This window comes from Azolla caroliniana, unplaced genomic scaffold, assembly GCF_043228905.1.
Source record: "Azolla caroliniana isolate FFs.n. ecotype wild unplaced genomic scaffold, voAzoCaro1.0.p SCAF_9, whole genome shotgun sequence".
In the NCBI taxonomy this organism is placed as follows: Eukaryota; Viridiplantae; Streptophyta; class Polypodiopsida; order Salviniales; family Salviniaceae; genus Azolla; species Azolla caroliniana.
Genome location: NW_028230444.1, coordinates 2721098 through 2744133, shown reverse-complemented (window position 1 = coordinate 2744133; position 23036 = coordinate 2721098). Strand labels below are relative to the sequence as shown.

The 23036-nt window shown below is 36.8% G+C and overlaps 3 protein-coding genes across 8 annotated transcripts; 1 reads left to right on the top strand and 2 right to left on the bottom strand.

Annotated features, from left to right (window-relative positions):
• The first annotated feature begins 1597 nt into the window (after positions 1-1597).
• Positions 1598-10414, top strand: LOC147859847 (flagellar radial spoke protein 5-like). Of its 2 annotated transcripts, XM_087324862.1 has the most exons (9): positions 1598-1751; positions 6572-6682; positions 7608-7709; positions 7812-7902; positions 8228-8381; positions 9064-9149; positions 9425-9557; positions 10063-10130; positions 10232-10414. In XM_087324862.1, the coding sequence occupies exons 1-9, from the start codon at positions 1679-1681 to the stop codon at positions 10245-10247; spliced, it is 834 nt and encodes a 277-aa protein (XP_087180988.1). In that variant the 5' UTR covers positions 1598-1678; the 3' UTR covers positions 10248-10414. The 2 variants fall into 2 exon arrangements, with proteins under 2 accessions (XP_087180988.1, XP_087180987.1); XM_087324861.1 differs by having other exon boundaries at positions 10063-10414.
• Positions 10415-10837: 423 nt separating this feature from the next.
• Positions 10838-15752, bottom strand: LOC147859846 (RPM1-interacting protein 4-like). Of its 3 annotated transcripts, none has more exons than XR_015530240.1 (5): positions 15567-15752; positions 13319-13385; positions 12662-13117; positions 11388-11840; positions 10838-11322 (listed from the first exon to the last, which is right to left on the bottom strand). XR_015530240.1 is itself a non-coding variant. In XM_087324695.1 (5 exons), the coding sequence occupies exons 2-5, from the start codon at positions 13322-13324 to the stop codon at positions 11230-11232; spliced, it is 696 nt and encodes a 231-aa protein (XP_087180821.1). In that variant the 5' UTR covers positions 13325-13385; positions 15567-15750; the 3' UTR covers positions 10838-11229. The 3 variants fall into 3 exon arrangements, 2 of the variants coding, with proteins under 2 accessions (XP_087180821.1, XP_087180822.1); XM_087324695.1 differs by having other exon boundaries at positions 10838-11256; positions 11634-11840; positions 15567-15750; XM_087324696.1 differs by having other exon boundaries at positions 10838-11256; positions 11634-11840; positions 12662-12961; positions 15567-15746.
• A 2974-nt stretch (positions 15753-18726) lies between these two features.
• On the bottom strand, positions 18727-22755 carry LOC147859845 (F-box protein At5g51370-like). 3 transcript variants are annotated; one of them, XM_087325074.1, is made up of 6 exons: positions 22639-22755; positions 22316-22544; positions 22107-22231; positions 21868-21968; positions 20148-21642; positions 18727-19243 (listed from the first exon to the last, which is right to left on the bottom strand). In XM_087325074.1, the coding sequence occupies exons 5-6, from the start codon at positions 21455-21457 to the stop codon at positions 18970-18972; spliced, it is 1584 nt and encodes a 527-aa protein (XP_087181200.1). In that variant the 5' UTR covers positions 21458-21642; positions 21868-21968; positions 22107-22231; positions 22316-22544; positions 22639-22755; the 3' UTR covers positions 18727-18969. The 3 variants fall into 3 exon arrangements, with proteins under 3 accessions (XP_087181200.1, XP_087181199.1, XP_087181201.1); XM_087325073.1 differs by having other exon boundaries at positions 22112-22231; XM_087325075.1 differs by lacking the exon at positions 21868-21968 and having other exon boundaries at positions 22112-22231.
• Positions 22756-23036: the final 281 nt, after the last annotated feature.

Below are 23036 nucleotides of genomic sequence, written 5' to 3'. Positions count from 1 at the left end.
CTTCACACACACTTGCATTATGATTAGTAACACCACCAGAAAATCATTTAGGTATGTATTTTATCAAGGCTTGTTCGTTTTTTTTCTATTTTAAAACATGTTTTTTCCAAATCAGGGTTTTCTGTTTTTAGAATGGTGAAATGGGTTAGGGTTCGTTTAAAATGTTGAAATGGATTGTTTAAATTTATTAAAGCTGTTTAAATCTTGTAATGGTTTGTTAATATGGGTTTAGGGTTATTGGAATCTTCAAGATGGGACGACAAAGTTAAAATGAATCAGGGTCATGTATTTTGTTATATATGTCTCAGGGTTTTGTGTTTTCATGATATGTACATAGTTTTGTAATAATGTTAATATGGCTTCTTAAAATGGGTTTAGGGTTTACATATTTCGTTATATATTGCTTGTCAAAGATGGATGCGAAGTCCAAACACTTCGAAATGGAAGATGTCGACTAGGGTGATGCATATCACTCTGAATGGAGCTATGTCACTTCCTCATACTTTTTGTTGTATAACAGTTCTGATTGTGTGCTAACCCTTGTTTTGATTCTACAAGGTTTTTGGTAAAGCCACACGAGGATGGGATAGGACATGTGGATTGCATGGAACTCTTATAAGTAATGGGCGCGTTCTTATAGTCACACATTTTTTAAAGAGCAGAGAGAAGTGGTTTGCACACGAGGACTTTCAACTCCTTCGAACAAACATGGCGAAATGGGCTTGAAGGATTTTGGGATTTCCAATTTCATAGAGATGACAATTTTTGTATATGGCACATACGTATTGTAGTTGCCTCATTATTTATATGAATCAGCCAAATTTGTATATGAATCAACCAATTTGTAGAGACCACATTTTGTATATCCCTTGGATTGTATAAGGCCTCATTTTGTATACTCTTCGATGATGTATATGAATACAATCTTTTGCACATTCTATATGTATATGAATATACTCTTCGCACATTTTGTATATCATAAAGACATGTAGTGTATATGAATGGATGACCAAGTTTTACCTAATGAAGATACTAATCATATGGTTCACTGAGTTTTACCCAATGTCTCTATCATATGGTATTAAAATACATGTTACTTATGGATTTCCTCTTGTTTCATGGACATATTGGTAAATTGATGGTATCATATTGTATTGAAATACATGCTCAAATCCGATTCATATGATTACTGCATATGGAGAGACCAAAGTGTAATTGGTAGAGTGATGTTTTTTAGTGGAGTTATAGTATAACATTTTGTTGTCAAATTTTTTTTTTACACTTAGAATTTTTTCAACGGTTTCATGTGTTGTCGGGCGTCTGATTTGAGTAGGGTGTCTTATCTGAGCAGGGCAAATCGCACGCGCCCTCAGTTGAGCGACATGTACCATCCCTACCCACGATTCCCTCGCTTACCCTCTTTAATATTGGGTAGCAGTTAGACACGAGCCACGCACCCACACCCACACCCACACCCACATACACCTAAACATACCCATACACATACGCATACGCATACGCATACACATACACATACGCATACGCATACGCATACGCATACGCATACGCATACGCATACGCATACGCATACGCATACGCATACGCATACGCATACGCATACGCATACGCATACACATACATAATACCGACAGAGGGTTAAAAGGTCAACGATTGTTAAATGGATACCAGAGATATGGCCGTGATTCCCTGCAGGACGTTTGGTTCTCTTCAAGCTCCTGCCATCTTAATCGGTAAGTTGCTTTATTTCGGTTATTCATGACAATGAGGTTCTCTTCTGATTCAAAGGAAAAGATAGAAAGACAGAAATAAAGAAATACACTCCCGGTAGGTCAATCAAGAAACAGTGACAACTTGTACACACTAGTGCAATCTACTATGTGTATCATATACATATTACAAAAATCACATACAAAAGAAGGCAGATGGTATATGCTGTATTTCTACAAGTATCATACCATACAATCGACATATAAAAGGAAGAAATGTATGCATTGCTGTGTGTATCATACAGATATTACAGTCCACAGATAAACTACGGAAGATTAATTATGTTATATTTCTTTTTGTATCATACCATACATATGTAGCAGTCGACATATAAAAGAAACAAGATGAGATATGCTGTATCGCAGCGTGTCTCCTATATATATTTATAGTTGACATATAAAGCATAAAGATGGGATTTTTTGTATTGCCATGTGTAAGAGCATTGTGGTAACGATATGAAGAAAATAAAGTGCGTATGATATAATGCTAAACAATGCTCACTTAAGGGGCACAAGGATTTAATGTGGCTCAGCTATATCCCTACATCCATACTTAGAGAGCAGCTTGAAACTTCTGTCATCAAATCCTCCTCTATGATACAATTCAGACTCACCAAATACTACACACAACTAAAAACCCTAATAATCACCCCTAGAGTGTTCTGATGAAAGATCCCTCTAGAGACAAAGAACCTTCTCTCTCACCCACGCATTAGAAATTAAAGAAATATTCAGAAACTTTAATTATTGGATATTTTCTTTCTTGGAAATGGGCGGGAAGTATGGAGATTTATAGGTCAGTGGAAATGACCTTTGGTATGATCCTTTGTCACTAACATGACCAATCCACTGAAGACAAAAAAATAGACTCTTCCTGAGTGCTAGACATCAGGCCCAATATTTGGGTCATACACCACAAATCTCCAGCTTGGCCAAAATGTTGTCATAGTTTTTAATCTACAACTTTCCCCCTTGGAAGTTTCATATGCTGGATACATTAATCAAGTTTAGACAATGCCTGAACTTGTCTGTTGGAATTGGCTTGGTCAACATGTCTGTTGGATTATTTGTAGTGTGAGAACTGTAATAGAACCTTGTGTTACTATATCTCGTTTCTATATCTCTGTGAACTGCAATTGGACATCAATCTGTTTGGTCCATTTGGGGTACATTTGATTTCTGGTTGAATGCATGGCACTCTGACTATTGCAATAAACTAGTTTCTTATCCAACAATATTTCCAACATGCCAACCAAACCTCAAAGCCAAACAACTTCTTTCACTGTTTTTGTAGCTACAATGTATTCTACTTTAGTGTTTGACAAAGCAGAAATTGATTGAAATATTGCGTTCCAACTAATAGTACATTCAAAGAGACTGAAGACATAGCATACCAACCTTCTCTTGTCTAAACCTGCAGCATAATCTGAATCCACATATCTTACAACAATTGTACCATGTTTTTCTGTTTCCCATAAACAAGCTGACATCAATTATATCCGTCAAGTACATAATCCATTTCACAGCTTGGCAATGGATTTCATATGAAAATAATTTGATAACTTTTCCGTTGATGATTTTGAACCTACTGAAAATATTGTTTCAGAACAAGGAGAATGGCATTCAGGAGGTTTGGCAAACGATAATAAAATACAGTGTAAAGAATCTAACTCTAGTAGAGTTGAGTATTCAGAAGTGTATTGTGTGTGAGAGAGAGTGGGTGTATAAGCAAGAGAAGGAATCAGAGAGAATAACCAGAAAATAAGAAAATACACAGTAGGGGGATGACAGCTTATGCACTGAAGAGAGCTATATTAATTAACGAAAGATCATTAACAAAAACAGAATGGGCAAAGGGGGTTTTATATATAAGTCCTCAAGGGACTGCCATATTAAATGTGTTGGTGGAATCTAACCAAGATATCAACTTGAGTATGATTTTGTCATTAGAATATCTAATATTCTTTGATCACATTAACACTCGACAACTACACGGATTACTGTAAAATGTGCTCACACACTTTTTCACACATCGTCCTTTTCTTCATAAGTACATGTTCACACAAGTTGAGCTTGATTCTCAACATACAGTTTATTGATGATAATTTATTGATCTCACAAAAAGTATCCTGGCATTTTCAAGATCTTGTTGAAATTCAGGTATGGTAAAGTCTTGATCTGCCCTCAAAAAAGGGATTGGCTTATATCAAACAATACACAGGTTATAAAGAGCTTATAGTATTTGAATCTTACAAATAAAGTACCACACTCACAATGTGTGCAATATCGAGTCTAGTGCACAATGTGGTATGCATGAAGCTCCAACATAACTAGCATTGGGAACACGGGATATTTTCTCGACTTCATCCTCAGTTTGTGGTGATAACATCATTGAAAGTTTGAAATATGCTACCAGAAAATCGTGCTAGCTTTTCTATTGATTTGAAAATTCATTCCCATAATTTTCTGTGTACCACCCATCTTTCATCTTGAACTCCCATATAACTGAGCTTTTGAGTTGTTGATCTTGGATATCGTTTTACAAGAAATTAGCATGAAAACATACAGGAGCAAATAAACCACGGGCTTCTTGTAATATACAGAAATATCATACTCATTCCTCATAGCCATTCCCAAGCATAAAGTATCAAATTGCTTGTACCATGCTGTCTTAGAGGTTTTTTCTGGCTGTACAAATATTTTTAAGTAAGAAATGTTTCTTTACCCTGAACTTCAACCCTTCAAGTGGCTTCATGTAAATTCTTTCTTCAAGTTCCCCATGCAAGAAAATTGTTTTGATATTCAGCAGCTTGAGCTCCAAATTGAAATGAGCTATATATGGTAAGTAGATTACATACTGAGATATTTCAAACCATTGGAGAGAAAACTTCACAACCACAGAAGCAAAGAAAGAAGCTATGTGGTTTTGAGGTTTGGTTGGTAAGTTGCTATTTTTGTCGAATAAGTCAAATAATTTATTGCAACAGTCAGAGTGCCATATATTTGAACAAAAATCAAATGTACCCCAATGGGAACAAACATATTGATGTCAGTATGCATATAGATATATTTCTTACCATTGGAGGGAAGATTTAACAGACAAAGAAGCAATGAAAGAAGTTAATTGGCAACCAAAGTTTTTTGGCTTTAATTCAAGGTCATGTTAGTGACCAAATGATTGTAGGAAAGGTCTCTTCCACTGGCTGTAGGTAGCCATAACTCTAATCCATTTCCAGGAAAGCAAATATCCATGAATTAAAGTTTCCCCAGCTCCATGGATCACGACCTCACCACCCTTGTCATCTACAGATAAAGGCCCATTATCTCCTGCCATTGCAGGTGCTTCCCTCACTTCGGAGACCTCTCCATCCTGGATTGACCTATGGTAGAGATCGTTCAAAGAAAAAAGTTATAATATATCTAGCTTGAGAATCTTACATGAGCCGAAAACCAGATTCTTTAGCCTCTTTTTATCTTATTTACTTTTTATATTTATTTTATTTTGATTTGTTCTCAAAGATGAGATGCCACTTAAGATGTAATCTCTTGTTTGGTCTTATAGGCCATTTTGGCCTCTTAAAAGACATTAATATATCTATCTATCTATCTTTCTTTCTTTCTAGTTTCTAGTGAGAGAAGGAGAGAGTGGTATAGTAGAGAGAATGGTACTTCGGTGTTTTGGCTTCTGAGCAGTATTTGGTGAGCGTGAAAAAGTTTTGATACTGGAATTAATGATATTTGAAGAGTACTGCTGATTTTGGCTTGGTTGATGGGAAACACATAGACACTGTTAGAAGTGTTGTTGAATATTTGGATTCAGATTCTATTAGAGATTTAGACAAGAGAAGGTCCTTGACAAGCAATGCCATCACTCGTTTTGAATGTACTTCATTGCCACAATGTACTTACAAAAAAAGAATGAAAGAAAGATATATTAACATCTTGTAAGAGGCCAAAATGACCTAAAAGACCAAACAACCAAGGTTAAAGTCAAGTGTTGTATCATTAACCACCGAAGCAGAATGCAGAAACAGTGAAAGAAGGCATGGAGGTTTGGTTTGTGATTTGTGAATATTGTTGGATGTGACAATAGTTTACTGCTATAGTCAGAGTGCCATACAAGATACTATGTATATCATATATATATTACAATTGACGAATAAAACAAGAAAGATGAGATATGTTTGTATTGCTATATGTATCATACCATACATACATTGTCATCCACATATACAAGAAGAAATACGAGAGATGCCATATTGCTCTTTGTATCATACGATATATATAGCAATAAGAAAGATGAGATATGTTGTATTTTAGGATTAATTTTCTCGCTACAGTTTTGTTTATTTTTGGGGGCTAGTTTTAAATATAGATTTACTGTATACTATTGCAGTCAATATATTAGAATCCACACATAAAGGAAGGAAGAGTACCTGTAATACTTTTCAAGGCTAATTTGATGTTTAAAGTTTTGTCTTTATAGTTGGACCTGTTCTTTTGTTACAGATTTACCATATAAAATTTCTGCCTATGTGTACTAGAAAATATTAACAATCCATATATAATAGAAGGAAGATTAGATATGTTGTATTTATTATCCTTTTGAAATTTTGACAGGTAAATCTCTTTTGGTTACTGGTTTCCATTAGAGAATTTTATTTATAGCTAATTGTTTTTAACTCAATTTCTCCTCAGATCAGTATGTTACAAATTTCAAAGAATGTTACAACATGCATACTTAAGTTTCATGCTAACTTTACCATCCCTTGCTATGAACATAGGACTCTGGCAGGTTGCAGGGGGTCATGGAAAGATTAAAGTTGAGAAGGCAATACAAGAAATGAAAAGATATGCAGATGCTGGATTTTATGCCTTCGACATGGCAGATATTTGTAAGTTTCATATATTTTAAGCATTAACTGAACATTGATCTTTGTGATATAATCTGAGACTAGATGCCTATTATATAACTTCATGTATGAGCATGGCCAAATGGAAGCCATTTTACATTCATTTATCTTGAAAACTGCCACAAATTATAGTACCAAAGGCTGCCTCTCCTACTAAATTCCGTTTGCCAAGATTCTGCACTGCAAAATATTAATTGAGATGGTTACAAGATCACACAGTTGGAAGAAGTGGATGTAAATAACAGGGGTGTACAACACTGCTCAAACCAGTCTCCAATAATTTCACAGTTGCCTTAGTTGATTGTAAGATGTAAGTTTTACCCTTTGTTGATGCATTCTATGCTAGGAGGTACAAGATACACGTTTATTTACCTTGAAAAGTGCAACAAATTGTAGTACCAAAGGCTGCCTTTCCTATTAACTTCAATTTGCCAAGATTGTGCATTGCAAAATATTAATTGAGATGCTTACAAGACCACACAATTGGAAGAAGTGGATGTAAATAACAAGGGTGGACAACACTATTCCAACTCACAGTCTCCAATTGTTTCACGTTTGCATTAGTTGATTGTAAGATGTAAAATGCTACCCTTAGTTGATGCATTCTATTCTAGGGGGAAACTTTACAAGCTACTATTCTGATTTAATGGTCCATATTTTGTGCTGTTTTGATCATGAAGTTGCCTTCAATATGATATGAAGTTGGCATTTAAGTGCAACTTCCTTTACGTGTTTGCATATTCTGTGTTAAGGTCTGAATCTACATATTTTGAAGTATTCTTGGCATAATCTGTCTTGCATGGAATGCATGGCCTCATAAAGAACTGGTTGTATTTAACCACTGACTGTGGGGAGGCAGTTATAGACAATAGAAGTTCTATTTTGAAAGCAAATTTCTTTTTTCTAGATGGACCAGCAGAAGCAATTTATGGTATGTTTTTGAAGGAGTACAAGAATGAAGATCATGTGAATCCCACACTTGGACTAACAAAATTTGTTCCTCGGCTAGGTAATGTATGTGTTTTCTTTCTCTAAAAAATGAGGAATCTATGGATAGTATGACAATTGTAAGTTCAAACAAGGGAACATAAATTTATTGAGTTTCAAATAGGTATGATGACAAAGGCTATAGTAGAGGAAGGCATTAATCGGTCCCGACAAAAGATGGGTGTTTCTGCTCTAGACATGGTACAATTTCATTGGTAAGGACAGATTGAATGGGCCCTTCTTATGATTGGCTTTTACAAGGATGATATACCAAGACTGGTTATATATGCTCTGTTTTTTATGCCAGTGTTCCGTCAATAGTTTTTTTTTCTTTTATTTTTGGGTTTGTGAAAAGAATATTTACTTTCAAACATTTCTCGTTGATTTTTAACATATAGCCTGATCCCATAAACATTGTGAGTGTTTCAATCCAACTCTGTAGGTTAGACACTCTCATTTACAAACAAATAGACAACTAATGAAGGTACAAATTGCACCAGGCATGTAATTTAGATCTGAATTCATTTTATTTATGTGCAGGTGGGATTATGGAGATGAAAGATATCTTGATGCAACAAGGGCTTTGACACAGATTAAAGAAGAGGGAAAAATAAAAGAAATAGCACTTACAAATTTTGACACTTTTCACATGAATAAAATTTTGATCTCAGGTTGCCCCATTGTGTCTAATCAGGTAACCTAACGGTTTTTAGCCACCCATGCATTTATATTATTTTCTTTATCTTGCTTTTTCTTTTGTTCGCGTTTACAGAAGGATTATAAAATATTCTTCTCATATCCTCTGTTTGAAATCTGGAGTGATTAACTGATTGCTGAGAGATAACCATATTGCGACATGACTTATTCATAGGTGGTAGGGCACAACGATAATAGTAATATTTATACAATGAAATGGAACCATGATTTATATTATGATTGTCGAGTGCAATGAAGAAATTGATGGGTTATATAGCGATGGATGATCTGATTAGATTAGAACTTTAGATGACAGGAGATACGATAATTAGGTCTCAATGTAAACTATCAATATGATGTGCATGGTTTTTCTGTGTAGTATTAGTCCTTAAATAGCTTGCATTGTATGAGAGTTTTGGTTCATAGGCAAATTTTTCCTGTTGTAGACATTCAAAATTTCTTCTTTCTTTTTTATTTTCCAATGGATGGGTGCATTCCTTTGGAGTTCTTAGCTTGGTGTTGTTTTATATCCATTGTTTTTTTAATGAAAATTCATTTAAATATTCAATAGAATCTTCCTATTGAGGAAAACCGAAGGCAAAAACCATTTTGTTTAATTTTTGCACCGATCTTTGGTCAGTATTTATATTGATGGAATAATATTGTATCGTTTGTGGCAGGTTGCATACTCTATCATTGATACCAGACCTGAGAAGAAAATGGTACCATGGTGTCTGGAAAATAATGTCAAGATCATTGCATATGGGTAAGTTGATCTAAAAGATGATCTGAAATTAGAGGTTTGAATAATGTAACCTAAGATATATGGCCAAGGAAAGAAAGAGACGTCTGTGACAGATCATAATAGCTTGTGAGACCTAATAATGCCTTCTTCTCTTTTCCCTAAGTTTATGAGATATTGCTATAGCTATTCACACTTGAGTTCATAGAAGTATATTAAGGTCTGAATAGAGATAACCATGGCTATTGTCGCCATGCTTTATGAAGGTCACCCAAGATACCTCACATAAAATTGTGCAGGACACTTCTTGGTGGTTTGCTGTCAGAAAAATTCATTGGCAAGCCAGAACCAAAGCGTGCGGACCTTAACACAAGTTCTCTTGCAAAATACAAGCACTCAATAGATCAATGGGGTAGCTGGAGCCTATTTCAGGTATAACTGTTTTTAACGTGGTTTGCAACTTGTTTAACTTCTTTTCCATGTTTATTGTTAGCGTTGTAATTTGCCCTTCTTAACAAGCAACATTTTATTTTTGAAATCCTAGCCTGAACAGTGTTAAAAACTTCTAAGAGACAAGTTCTTATATTCATCATTAAGCTGTGTACTCCTATTTGAATCGTCCACATTTGTCCTATTCAATCTATATACAGCTTATTGCTATCTTCTCTCTACTAGTTCTTTTCTGGCTGTTGACATGGTGATTTATGCAATAGAATCAATCTCACAAATTTGAGAAAATCCAAGTTTGATCGTTGCCACTGGCTTGACCCCTTCCCATAGATTGTGTTTGGTCTTCTCCGAATGTTAATAATATATCTATCTCTGTATCTCTTTTATGATAGGATTGTAAGGTTGATTTCATTACTATGTTTGCAAATAACAGAGATTGCATAACACCATGTCTTACTTTAACAATCTGCTTGTTGAATTTATGAAGGAGTTGCTGTTGACTCTGAAGGATATCAGTGAGAAATACAATGTCAGTGTAAGTAATGTTGCAGTGAGGTATATCGTAGACAAGCCAGCTGTTGGAAGTGTTATAGTGGGAGCCCGTTTGAGTATATCTGAGCATATCATAGACAATCTCCGTGTTTTTTCATTCCCAGGATTAGATGCCTCTGATATTTCTTTGATACATACAATTGTTCAAAAAGGTAAAACTCTTCCTGGTGATTGTGGAGATGAATACAGGTAGGACTTTATTGATTACCGTGGGGTAAAAAACCATTTTTTTCGATGTTGTCAAAAGCTACTATTCAAGCACAATAATATGGGATACTACTGATTAATGTGGGGTAAAAAACCATTGTTTTCCATGTTCTGTCTAAAGACACTATTCAAGATACAATAATATGGATGGTCTATGGGAGATCATAATGTAAACTAAATATGCATCTATGAGAAACTAAAAAAGTAACAGCTACCTGAAGACTGTTGCATTACATGAAGTGGTATTACGGTGAGAGATACCAATGGCAAGGCTTGCAAGTCCAATGTAGGTTTAAAGGATGTTTTGAAGGAATGTAGTCATATGAATGTTAAAGCTGTAGCTGTCTTGGTTGAAGGAATGTAGTCATATGAATGTTAAAGCTGTAGCTGTCTTTGGAAGGACATATGAACGTATGAATACATATACATTACGCACAAGCTGTAGATTCCATATCTATGTGGACAGAGAGGGGTTTGCACAGTCACCAGAATGTTTGAAAGTATTAGAATACACGCTATACTACCAGTTTTCCATGTCAAAACTAAAAAATACATCAGAGAAACGTATCCATGGATAAAGTTGAAGTTTCTTCATGAAATGACCATAGGGTAGAATACAAAATATGAGTGAAAAGAAAACCTAATAAAAACCATGAAGGTGAAATAAAAAAACAAATATACATACACACATATATATAATATATATATATATATATATATATAGAGAGAGAGAGGAATGCTGAGAAGCTAGCCATCAAGGGTGCAAATTGCCTTCAAAATCAAGCATCTTGCACATACAAATTTTATGATGCTGTCTAAATCAAATGCAAAACAGCACACCAAGGAAAGCGCATTCTACCACTGAGGTGCAGCATGTCATATACATCATTCTCATTTAACAGATGCAACAGCATTGGCCATTCTGTACAATAAAAAACATCAACAATCACTTTCAAATTGCAGCATAAGAGAGTTATACACAGTGTAGCTAGTAGATGCGCAACTATAGAGGAAACACTCATAAATACCCCTGAGTTTTCATTATTTCCAGACATACCCTTGGTCAAACTTTGAAAAGAGAGGGAAGGGGATGAATTGACAATATTATTGCTCAAATAACACATCATTTTGTAACGGGGGATGGATTATTGACCACATAATCAATTGCTCAAAACAGCACATATAATTCCTCTTTTAGGGTATAGGCATTGGGGAAATAACGAAACTTAGGGCCATTTACAGAAATAAAGAAATACACAGGGATACTTGGGAGTTTTCCCCAATACATTATGTACTTACAGAGAGCTTCTTTTGACCTTCTCCAGAATGTTTTGAAGCATAGCTGTAATGCTTGTTAGGAATATCTGAATGTGAAGGGGGTATCCGGAGGGGTCCGCCAGTTTTCTTTTCATTGAGTGCTTGATTAAAGATAGTAGTGAAACCATCGCCTGCAGATGGGTCAGTCTCCCAAGCACCAAATTGTGGAAGTGCTGTGCTCCTATCCGGCTATGCACAGAAATACATTCCAAAACAAAAATAGGAATATTTAGAAGACAGTTAATGAATGCTGCACATCCACTCTTAAACTCATTTTCAATCTTCATGAAGTTTATAGCTTGAGCAAAATACTAGTCATTATTAATTACCATGGTCTAAATAATAATCAAAATAAAGGAACCCTAACAGGAATAGTATCTAATCATCATTTCGCCCCCTCTCAAGAAAGTATAGTTAGTGATAAGAGATATACAAGACAGGCTGGTCAACCATGGGTAACCAACCGCAAGAGTGGGCACAGATGGAAATGAACTTTCAGAGAAAAAAAGGCCAAGTATTCATTGAAACCACCAAGAACATGACTAAGGCCATATTGCGGTAAAAAAAAACTAATGATGCATCAGACAATGCTATTTATATACTGCATCTATAGCCCACGAAATTGTTGCAGCTGCAAAATCATTAACTTTCGTTCTCTGTGGAGACAAATTTGTGCTACTCCTTCAAACTTCCATTATGCTGCACTCTGTTTCATTTATGATAAATCGTCTACAGGGATTTAGTTTTGAAGACCCCACACCCCATAGTTGCAAGTTCATTATGCAAGAAACATAGAACTTAAAATGTTTGATACTCAGGAACATCTAGCATACGATGTGCGACTGGAATCATAGGGGGATTATGACAGATTTCAATTTAACAAGTTCATTCAGTGATATTCCACCGCTAGAACATCAATATGCTATACACTAACCAAAACTCTTACTGTATTCTATAGGTGATTTTCTGATTCATTCACATACGAACATAGAACAAACCAAAACACTTACTGTCTCTGAACCTGCACGGAAACGAGATCTCCCAGGAGTGCCAGGTGCGACCGCACTTCCATTTTCAACAGGAGTTTTTCTTTCCCGGTGAGGGGAACCTATTCTATTTCCAAGCCGACCTTGATACACCTGCTGATTCGGAGACTCAGCACCTGTTCTTGATCCAGCTCCAGACTGCCGATGTGCCACACGGCCTACATATGGTTCATGAGATTGTTGTCGCTCAGCAAGCATTTGTTCTCGATTGATTTTTGGATTCTTGATTGGAATATCTCCCTCTTCAGATTGTTGTCGTGTATCCTTTACAAAAGAGGTATGATTTTCTAATGTGTCATTGGGATTCACCATCTTGGAAGTGCCTCTTCCAGCACGTGCATTATCAAAAACCATAGTGAAAGGAATGTCATTGTTTTCATCCCAATTCCCGAATTGTGGAACACGTGTAGGAGGGTGATGCTGTCAGGAATATGAAACATACTTTCAGGAATCCTGGTTTTGAAAGTGCAAACAGCTCAAATGCACGGATCATATAAGAGTAATGTTTGCATATGTAAGAAACAAAGAGGTGTTTCATCATTGAATATGACGCATATTGTGAACTTTTAAAGTATAGCACATCTAGGTTGAAGCTATGATAGTTAAAAGCAAGAAACTTACTGCCATAGGAAAGAAGGGTAAGAAAATTCCACAAGAGACTCTCTAAGTTGAGGAAACCACCATGTGCCTGCATGATAAGAACGTTATTTCTTTGAAATTTCTCACTCTCTGATGATTATTGGTTCCAACACCCCTGGACGCTGCTATATTGTCATCACTGGCGCTGTCCACCATTAATATCATACACACTAGTTTTGCATTTCATGCTTGTAGAAGCATTTTAAGAAACATTACCATTTGTAATGCAATTTCATCCATTATGTCCTTCGGAAAAGAGCCTTATTTATTTTAGTATAGATAAAATGAAATCACATGTTTGTAGTCATAATTTGTCTTATAGGCTGATTTCAGTCTCCAGTAGATGTTGAGATATCCATGTACAAGTATATCTCTATATCAGTTATAAATTTATGTCTTAACACATGTACAAGTACATTTTGAGCGTTAGGTCAGCGCTCCGCACAACGCACCTAGAGAATCATAGAACATAGCAAAAACCAAAGAAGTACCATCAACATCAGCTTCTTTCTTGAGGTTATTTTCTTAACATTCAGTAACCAGGAGGAGGACAAAACCAGCGGAAATGCACCTTTGGGCTAAGGATGTGCTTCTATGCTCAGTTGTATGAGCCACTCACTACATTGTGGCTCTTTGATACTTTTACTACCTCTACAATGTTACATGGAGTTCAGATCTGGGTCCTAGGTTAGATTACCACAATGGATCTGGGCATACCTATGATGGTTAGAGATCAATGGGGAGGCCAAATCTATCCTTGATTCCAACAATGATTTCAGCTAAATCCACCATGCCACATGAGATCACAGCACCACTGATTGTAGGTGAGGCCTTAGTTAGATCAGTATCCTTCATCTCTAGTAATGGGGAGCATCCTCCACACCGTACACATAGTTGGCCCATGAGTATTCACAAGCTTGCATGGGCAGGGATAATTCATGGTTATATATGCACAGATGAATTCAGCTGCATGGGTTCAATAAAGACCAGCTCCACATATTTTTAGCACTCATAAGATGCACCAATTCTTAGACTGGCACAGTTGGAGATCATCAAGTTCATAAGAAAATATCTGGCTTAGTTAGATATTAGGAGAAAAGTGTTGCGAGGAGGATGGGTATCTCCTACTGACTAGGGAGGATGACTTTATATTACAACATAGCAACATGGATACTCATCTATCCTATGGGTTCAAAACATGTCAATGGCCAGATAGATACTTCCAAACATTAGCTAGAGATTCATTCTGGAAGATTAGAGGCATACTCTTTCAATGTCTTTTTAGATCTAGGTTTTTGGGCCTTCTCATTGTTTCATGAATTAATATGATTACAGATGCTTGGAACTCTTTATCTGCAGAGATTCTTACTGTGAGAGGTGAACCCCCTAATATGGAAGTAATGACAGATCACCGATTTCTTCAGAAGGAACAGCCATGAAACTCTTGGTCAAGCCCAGCGGCACCTCCACAGCATCCCTCTCAGGAGACCTCAACAGTTGTGCCACTTGATCATTCTGTGGAACCTTGAAAGCATAGCTTTCAACACTATAAATGGAAATTGCACTATTGTGTGCCACCGAGCACACTGAACTAGTCATATGTATCTCATTCTAGAGATCCATGCAGGCTCTCATGAGATGAGTTCCCCTCATCTTTATATTAGCAATACTACAGACTCTAATCCTATTCAACTGCCAGTGCTCAATGCAGTATCCACTCCATTTCTGTTCTATTTTCTGCAGGCAGAGTTTTGTTTGTCCTTGTTATCAGAAATGATCACATTTCACCAGGATGCAATTTCTTTATCCTCCATCGCCATTTGGACTCTCGAAGAAATCAATGCATCATTTCGTTTTTCATTTTCTCTCTCTAAATTAATAGATAGAAGCAGCAAAATGCAGCCTCTTTTTTCTGCAGCTGGTGTTTGCACTTTCCCTTTCCCTCTCTATATTAAGAGGCAGAAAAGAAAATCTGAGTCTTCAGATGACTTGTTTGTATACTCTCTCTCTCTCTCTCTCTCTCTCTCTCTCTCCAATAATTAAGAGAGGGAATCAGCAGATTCAGTCGTGTCTCTGCTGCCGCCAATCTGTTTGGTACTCCCTCTCTCTCAGGATCAGTATTAACAGAGATTGTTATTGTTTCAGTGTGTATAGCAAGAATTCACCCTTATTTGTAAAAGTGATTTGCCTTATGCGCCAAGGCTCTCTCTCTCTCTCTCTCTCGTTTTACCTGGTCTAAGGTTTGATCTGTTGCGGCACTTGCTTTTCCGGATATGGAGATATCTGTACTGAGTCTGCAGAGCTAACAGCTAATAGCTTCTTGTGATGGAGCAGAGAGATAGAGAAAGAGAGAGCAGAGCAGGGGTTCTTCTAGATTGGAAGTTTCAGTTTTGAAAGCGTGTGTCCTGACTCCCCTGAGAGCGACAGACAGACACAGAGAGAGAGAGAGAGAGAGAGAGAGAGAGAGAGAGGTTGCCATATGTTTAGGTGAAGAAAGAGAGTTGAAAAGACGCCCTCCCAAGAAGCACACGTCTTGCTTGACTTGACTTGACCAGATTTGGTTTGACTTGGTTTGACCCCATTTGACTCGACTCGACTTGACTCCTTCGTATACATACATACATACATACATACATTTGTATATCCTCACAAAAGGACCAGATTGATTGACCCAGTCTCTTCTGAACCCGAGAAGCCTGGGACCTCCTTGTTCCACGGCTGGGAATTGACACTCTCGCAACAAATACATCGTGCCACTCTTGAGACCAGCTGGAAAAACCCCACAATTCTCCCCCTCCATCTCATGTGAGGCACCTAACCAAGCTTGCTTTCTCTCTACAAGCTTCCAACTTCTCCCTTGGCAAACACTTTGTCATCATGTTGAAACCATTCTCATAGGTATGAACCTTCCAAATGTGCATGTACTTCTCTTCAAGCACATCGCGAATCCAATGTTATCTCATATAAATTTGTTAACTTTGGAATGGAATGAAGAGTTCCTGAATAAATGAATAACATTATGACTATCAAGCTACAGATAGTACCTTTCCTACACCAAGCCCAACTCATCTTGAAACTTCCTTTATCACAACACCTCTTAACAAGCTTTTCTCACAACAATGTATTCTCCCTCTCTTGTGCATAATGCAATGCATTTTTGAAGCCTCAATTGCCAAGGGGCAATGCGCCCTACAAAGATCATTACATACTAGTATGTTGAATTGCTAGAGTCAATGTCACAAGGTATGCCATATGCTTCTGCAACTTGATGTATGCTATGATATGTACAAGGTCTGACCTTGCTCCTATAGTTGGTGTGCTCAACTGTTTCCTTGTAATATTGGTAGAGATCATTGGAAGAAGTAAAATGGATTTTGTAATATCTAAGAGGTAGTTCTAGAGTTGGTTTGAAATTTGGTGATAGCCAAAATGTTTTAGATGGGTACACAAATGCAAACATGGTTAGTGACATTAACTCTAGTCAGTCCACATCTAGGTATATACTGATATTTGTAGGGGGGGGCCTTCCTCTTGGGAATCGAGACTTAAAAAATGCATGGCATTATCCACAATAAAAGAGGAGTACATTGCTACGACAAAAGCTTGTAAAGAGGTGATGTGGTTGAAGAATTTTCTATGTGAGTTGGGCTTCATGTAGGAAAGTTATAATTTGCATTGTGAAAGTCAGTGTGCTAACCGTTTACGCAATAACTCTTATTTTAAATTCCTAGTCTAAACACATTGATGTGATAAACCATTTAAACATCTTTATGTTGTAAGAGCACACAAAACATGACTTAGGATACGCTCTTTTACCAAGGTCTTACAAAACCCCGCCTTATTGCTAACTAATGTGAAGTAGTGTTTTTTTGGGGAAAAAAAACCCTCTTAGTCAACTAAGTTGTAAGAATCCACAAGGGTTTGATGATGCGAGTGGGACCAACGAGGACTTAAACCAAGAAAGTGCGGAGGGCTTGCATCAGTCAAGGGTGTGCATGGGCAAATGATTGATCTTACTTTATTTTGTAAATCTCTAAACCATTGTTGTCCATGGTAAGAAGTCTCAAGTTTCCATTAAGATAGAGCTTTGGTTCATTCAAACCATGGGTGGTAAAGAGCGTTCCCTATCCACAAAGCATTGACTAGCTAAGTTGAGTCCATAATATTTAGTCAGGAGCCTAGGGAAGGTTGTGGGAGGCAGTTGTGGGTTGGCCATTGTGAGCATAAACTCCAGGTAGATTTTATAACATTGAATGAAAACATTGTGGATTCTATTTCAATCAGAAATCTGGATGAACTGTTGATATGAATCAAAACATCATCATTTCTCTCTTCACAATGAGAATTTGCCAATACAATGTAAGGTGCAGTTTTCATCCTCTTTCTTGTTACTACCACATGATTTACATTATGAACAAATCATGACAGTGTACATCAAAATCAGGCTGGATTCATGAAGAACTAGAAATGACTCTATTGGTAGAAGGCAAGTAAAGCCTTCAAACTCTGATGTTCTGTTGTTATGTTTGTGAATATCTCAATGAACAAGAAATGTGAGCGAATATCTCAATAAACAACAAATGTGTGTGGCAATAAAGTTTTCGGCAGATTACTTCTTACCTCGAAGTTCTGTTATATTTGTGAGTATTTCAATAAACAATAAATTGATGTTAGAACACAAGGCAAGGTAAAGTTTCTGGCAGATTACTTCGTACCATCATATGATTTACTTTCAATACATATGTTCACAGTCTACAGCAAAATAGGAACTAGCAATCATCACTATGGCAATACAGAGCAATGTAAAGTTTTTAGCCTAACAAGTTCTGTTAGCCAAATACAATAAGAATAGGTAGGGTAATTAGTAAGCTTGCAAATAAATATAAACAGAGCTCAATGCCCAATAAATACAGCCTTTTGTGAATTTCTTTCTTGTATGTCCTCAACTGTACACTTCAACATCTACATCTTCCATCAATGTAAGAGAGAGAAAGAGAGGTTTGATGACGATGATGATATTTCAATGTCCTCAGGATTTGAGAGGGAGGGAGAGGTGATGGTTATTTGTTACTTGTTTGGGTCTAGATTACAACACTCAAAACATAATCAAGTCACAAGTGTCTTTTAAAAAGTAGCCAAGAAAGGGTTTGGATTTAGAAATTTGATATCCATAGTAATAAAATCAGGACCCTCCAAAAAGTATAAATAATCGAGTGAGTTTATACCTTATGAGTCCTTAAATTTATTGAAAATTTGGGCTAATCTTTAAACTTTCCTTAACATTCCTGATAGGCAAATCGGTGATAATAATAAAAACACCTTGGAATTTAGCCTTCTGAAAGCAATTTCTAAGTAGTTTAAACCTCTCCAAATTCCTAGAACACAATTTAATAAGATTTCTGGATCCATTTATTATGTGGCTAAGGAATGATGCCCCACATTTTTGTTGCTGTATGGAGTTACAAATCCAAAAAAGAATTCATTTTTCAACCCCCACCAATGGGTGGATGAATCAATGAAATCATGAATAATGAAACCATTCATTTCTGTTGTCATGACTCATAATACTAACTACTATAGGCCTCTCTTTAGCAATGTCACAATCGTTTTATTTTGAAGGGACATAATTGCTTTTAGGGCCCCCATTTCTTAAAGAATTTGCCACCATGCTGACCTATATTAGTTCCTAAGAGATTAGTCTTGAGGAACTGTTTCACATCAGGTCGCCATTTGAGCTCCTTTAGGTTGTAGATTCGGAGAGCAAGAGTTTCACTTACATCCGAGTCTTTGATATTGCTGCAATAAATCACCCTGAGAGCTTGAAGCTCCTTGTTTGCCAACACTACATTCTCTAAACCCATTGTTGTGAGGGGCAAACATCCTTCTAAAGAGAGAGATTTCATATACCTGCATATAATACAATTGAACGAGATACCCGAATGAACACATTTATACATATTATTACAAACTATGACCGAAATGGATAAACTTATACACACTTTAATACAAATAGATACCGTGTCTCTAGACTAAATAAAATACAACCTCAATGAATAAATATGTTTTATACATAATTTGTATGACCACAGCCTTCATACACTACACTCAAATGAGAAGCCCCAGGGCTAATTGCATTTTATACATTCTCTCTATGGCTCTAGCCTTCATAAAGTACAATGAAATGAGGAGCCCCCTCGGAATAAACACATACTATACATGCTTTCAATTACTCTAGCCTTCAGATAATACAATGAATTGAGGAGTCCTCTCGGAATAAACACATTCTATGCAAGCTATGTATTACTCTAGCCTTCAGATTATAATTCAATGAATTGTGAGCCCCCAAAGAATAAATACGTTCTATACATGCTTCGTATGACTGTAGCCTTCATATGATATTAAGATAAAATGAGAAAACCTAATGAATGACATTTATACACATTTTATATAAATATTATATGACTCAAGCCTCCAGATCATACAATCAAGTGAGAAGCCCCCAAAGAATAAATACGTTCTATACATGCTTCGTATGACTGTAGCCTTCATATGATACGATCAAATGAGAAAACCCAATGAATGACATTTATACACATTTTATATAAATATTATATGACTCAAGCGTCCAGATCATACAATCAAGTGAGAAGCCCCAATGCATACATACATTTGATTTATACACGCTCTATATTACACTAGTTTCACTCGTGTATCCTCAGAATACTTATGGTCTTCCTTTACCTGCATACTCCCTATGACGCTAGATTCACTCATGTGTTTGATGCTCATAATACTTATTTTCGTTCTTTACCTGCATGTTGCTGCAAAACTAAATATTTCATCATTCAGCCCCCAACAGTCTTCAATCATGAGCTGGCGGATGTTCATGCTTAACATCATGAGGCCATGGAATCCATTTTCATCTCTGAGGTTACACCTCACTAGCTGCAAGTTATCCAATGCTATACAATACCCGAGATTCTCTGAAGGTCGTGGATCATGATCGATGTGCTTACAATTCTCTAATCTGAGAGTCTTTAGGCAGCTACAGAGGACGAGGCCAGCGCTCCATCCTTCGTAAAAGCCATGGTTGGAAATGGTTAGCTCTTCTAACATCACACAGCACTGGCCTATGGCAGCTATCCCATCATAACTACCTTCACAACCATTCAGTTCTAGCTTCACGAGGCGATTGCAATTCCTTGCAAGAATAGTTAGGCCAATGTCAGTGATGGTGGAGTAACTGTAACTACTCACAGAGCCAATAATTCTCATAATCTGTAGGTTTTTACATGCTGAGATACCATGAAATGACATGTCTGTGCAGTGATGAAACTCCAATTCTTGGAGATTCGTGCATGTTTGAGCAACATAAGAGAGGCCGTATTCACCATAGCCATCATCATCGATGAAATCAACATTTTCAGCTTTCGTGGTGTTCTCATTGTAGCATTCTTCTTTATCTATGGGAATAAACCTAGTTACATCCTTCATGGCATCCTGACCATCACCATATAGGGTTATAAATTCTTCGTTGTCATCACCTCTATCTGAAAAATTAGTAGAATCAGTTATCTCTTTCCGTTCCTTATTTTTTGTATCGGAACCAGAATCATCGAGAGGTAACCAAGCACCACAGCCGAAAGCTTCATAATAATCTACACCAGGTTTTCTCACGTCCATAACACGAAGTCGCTGCAGATCTGGGAAAGTTTTTGCCAGAAGCTTCAGACCTTCATCGAATCTAGACAACAAGATTTTCTTCTTCTTGATATACCGTTCAATCGATGGAGAATCAAACGCAGAAGGTTCTAAATGGATGCTCAGAGAATTAGGGCCTAGGGCTAGCAAAATATTGCAGAAATCATGGTTTATATCCATGGAAGAGAGACAAGCAGGCGTAAGATCTATGTCTGTGAGGTTAGGGAACCTGCTTTCCATACGTCCATTTTCAAGAAAGGTCCAATCGAGAAGTTTAATGGAAGTCCGAAGACGTCCATTCAAGTTAAGCCATCGCTTGCAGACTAGTGCATAATATGGATATGGAGACGCATAATTAGGTTTAACGATAGATAAGATCCTTAAGAGAAGTTCATCACTTAAGTGGAGTGTCAGATCCATCGTTGCTTGTCTTGCTTCTCCACTTGTGATAGAACTCGTTGTGATCTTCCATGGATAATCGAAAGTATTTTTCTTTGATCCCAGACCTTTCCTAGTTTACCGCCACATATTATTAGAAACCCTACCTTGCCATTGCTGTTTAAACTGGTGATCATGACGACAAAACGAATGAAGCATTTCCTCACCTGCAGCATTGCATATCGGAATTTATTGGAAGACCTTATTGACAAGAAGCTTTCATAGAAGCTGGTGATGGTGATGGTGATGGAGTTTAATGAAAGAATCCCCCACTCACGGGTTTAGACAGGATTATTGAAGCGACCATTGAATGAAGCTTTAATAGGAACTATTATCGGATATTTAATGGAAACTGGCGAAGCGGATTATGAAATAAATGAAGCATCTTTTACCTGTTTAGGCATCATGGCATCGATGAAGGAAGGAAGTTGGAATCAAAGCGTTAATGGACGCAGATGATGAAGATTATGCAAGGGTGGACGCATTTCCTTATCTGTGTAAACAGTATTTGTCTCTATGATCACGCAGGGAAAATGTGTAGAATTGAAATATCCAATAGAAAGCTATAATAGATAATTTAATGGAAACTGATGACGGTGATACATTTTATGTAATTATGTACGCATTTTACCTTACCTGTTTAGACAGCATTGCAGTGATGGTGGATTATAGGAAACTATAATCCAAGCTTTAAACGCGGAGATTGTTGACGGTAATGGTGAAGAAATACTATTCTCTTATCTGATTCAATACAATCTGTGTAAATTTAACGGAAACTTGAACGAAAGGCTTGAATATAATAAAGCTGATGAATATGAAATAAATGAAACATTTTTCTACTTAGCATCCTTCTCGAATGTGATGATGAAAACAACGATGCATTTTCTTATGCGTTCCACAGCATTGCAGTGAATTCACAGCAATGGAAGGAAAACTTCCAGTGAAGTTTTAATGAATATGGAAGGTTAAATAGAAACTGTATTGGAATCGGTTACTGTTTTTCTCGTATGCTGATGGCGATCTTCAGATATATTGAAAGAATTGAAATGTTTCGTTTTCCCCTTAAGATCTGTGTAAATCGGCCAGTAGAATTGTACAAGGGAAAGCTTAATTAGTTAATAATGAAGTCAAATCAGAGCAACAGAAAGGGGGGAGAGCATTACTGATTAATCATGATCCGAATCGTGTCTTCTCTTCGCTGAAATTCATGACCTCTGGCATTTCGCCTGTCTGATCTCTCTGTGTGCTCTCATGCTCTCTCGGGCAGTCTTGGCGCCACGTTACTCTCTCTCTCTCTCTCTCTCTCTCTCTCTGTGAGAAACCTCTTTCTGAATGTCATATTTCCGAAACATGACCCCATATTTTGTTTATTTCCGGAAATAACCCTATTCCTTACTCACATCATATACATAATTCATAACACATACACTACACATATACATACATATACATAATACATATACTGATATACATATACATATAAATACACATGCACATGCACATGCATTATAAGTCATATGTACACATATACATATAAATAAGTACAGATGCATACACGTAG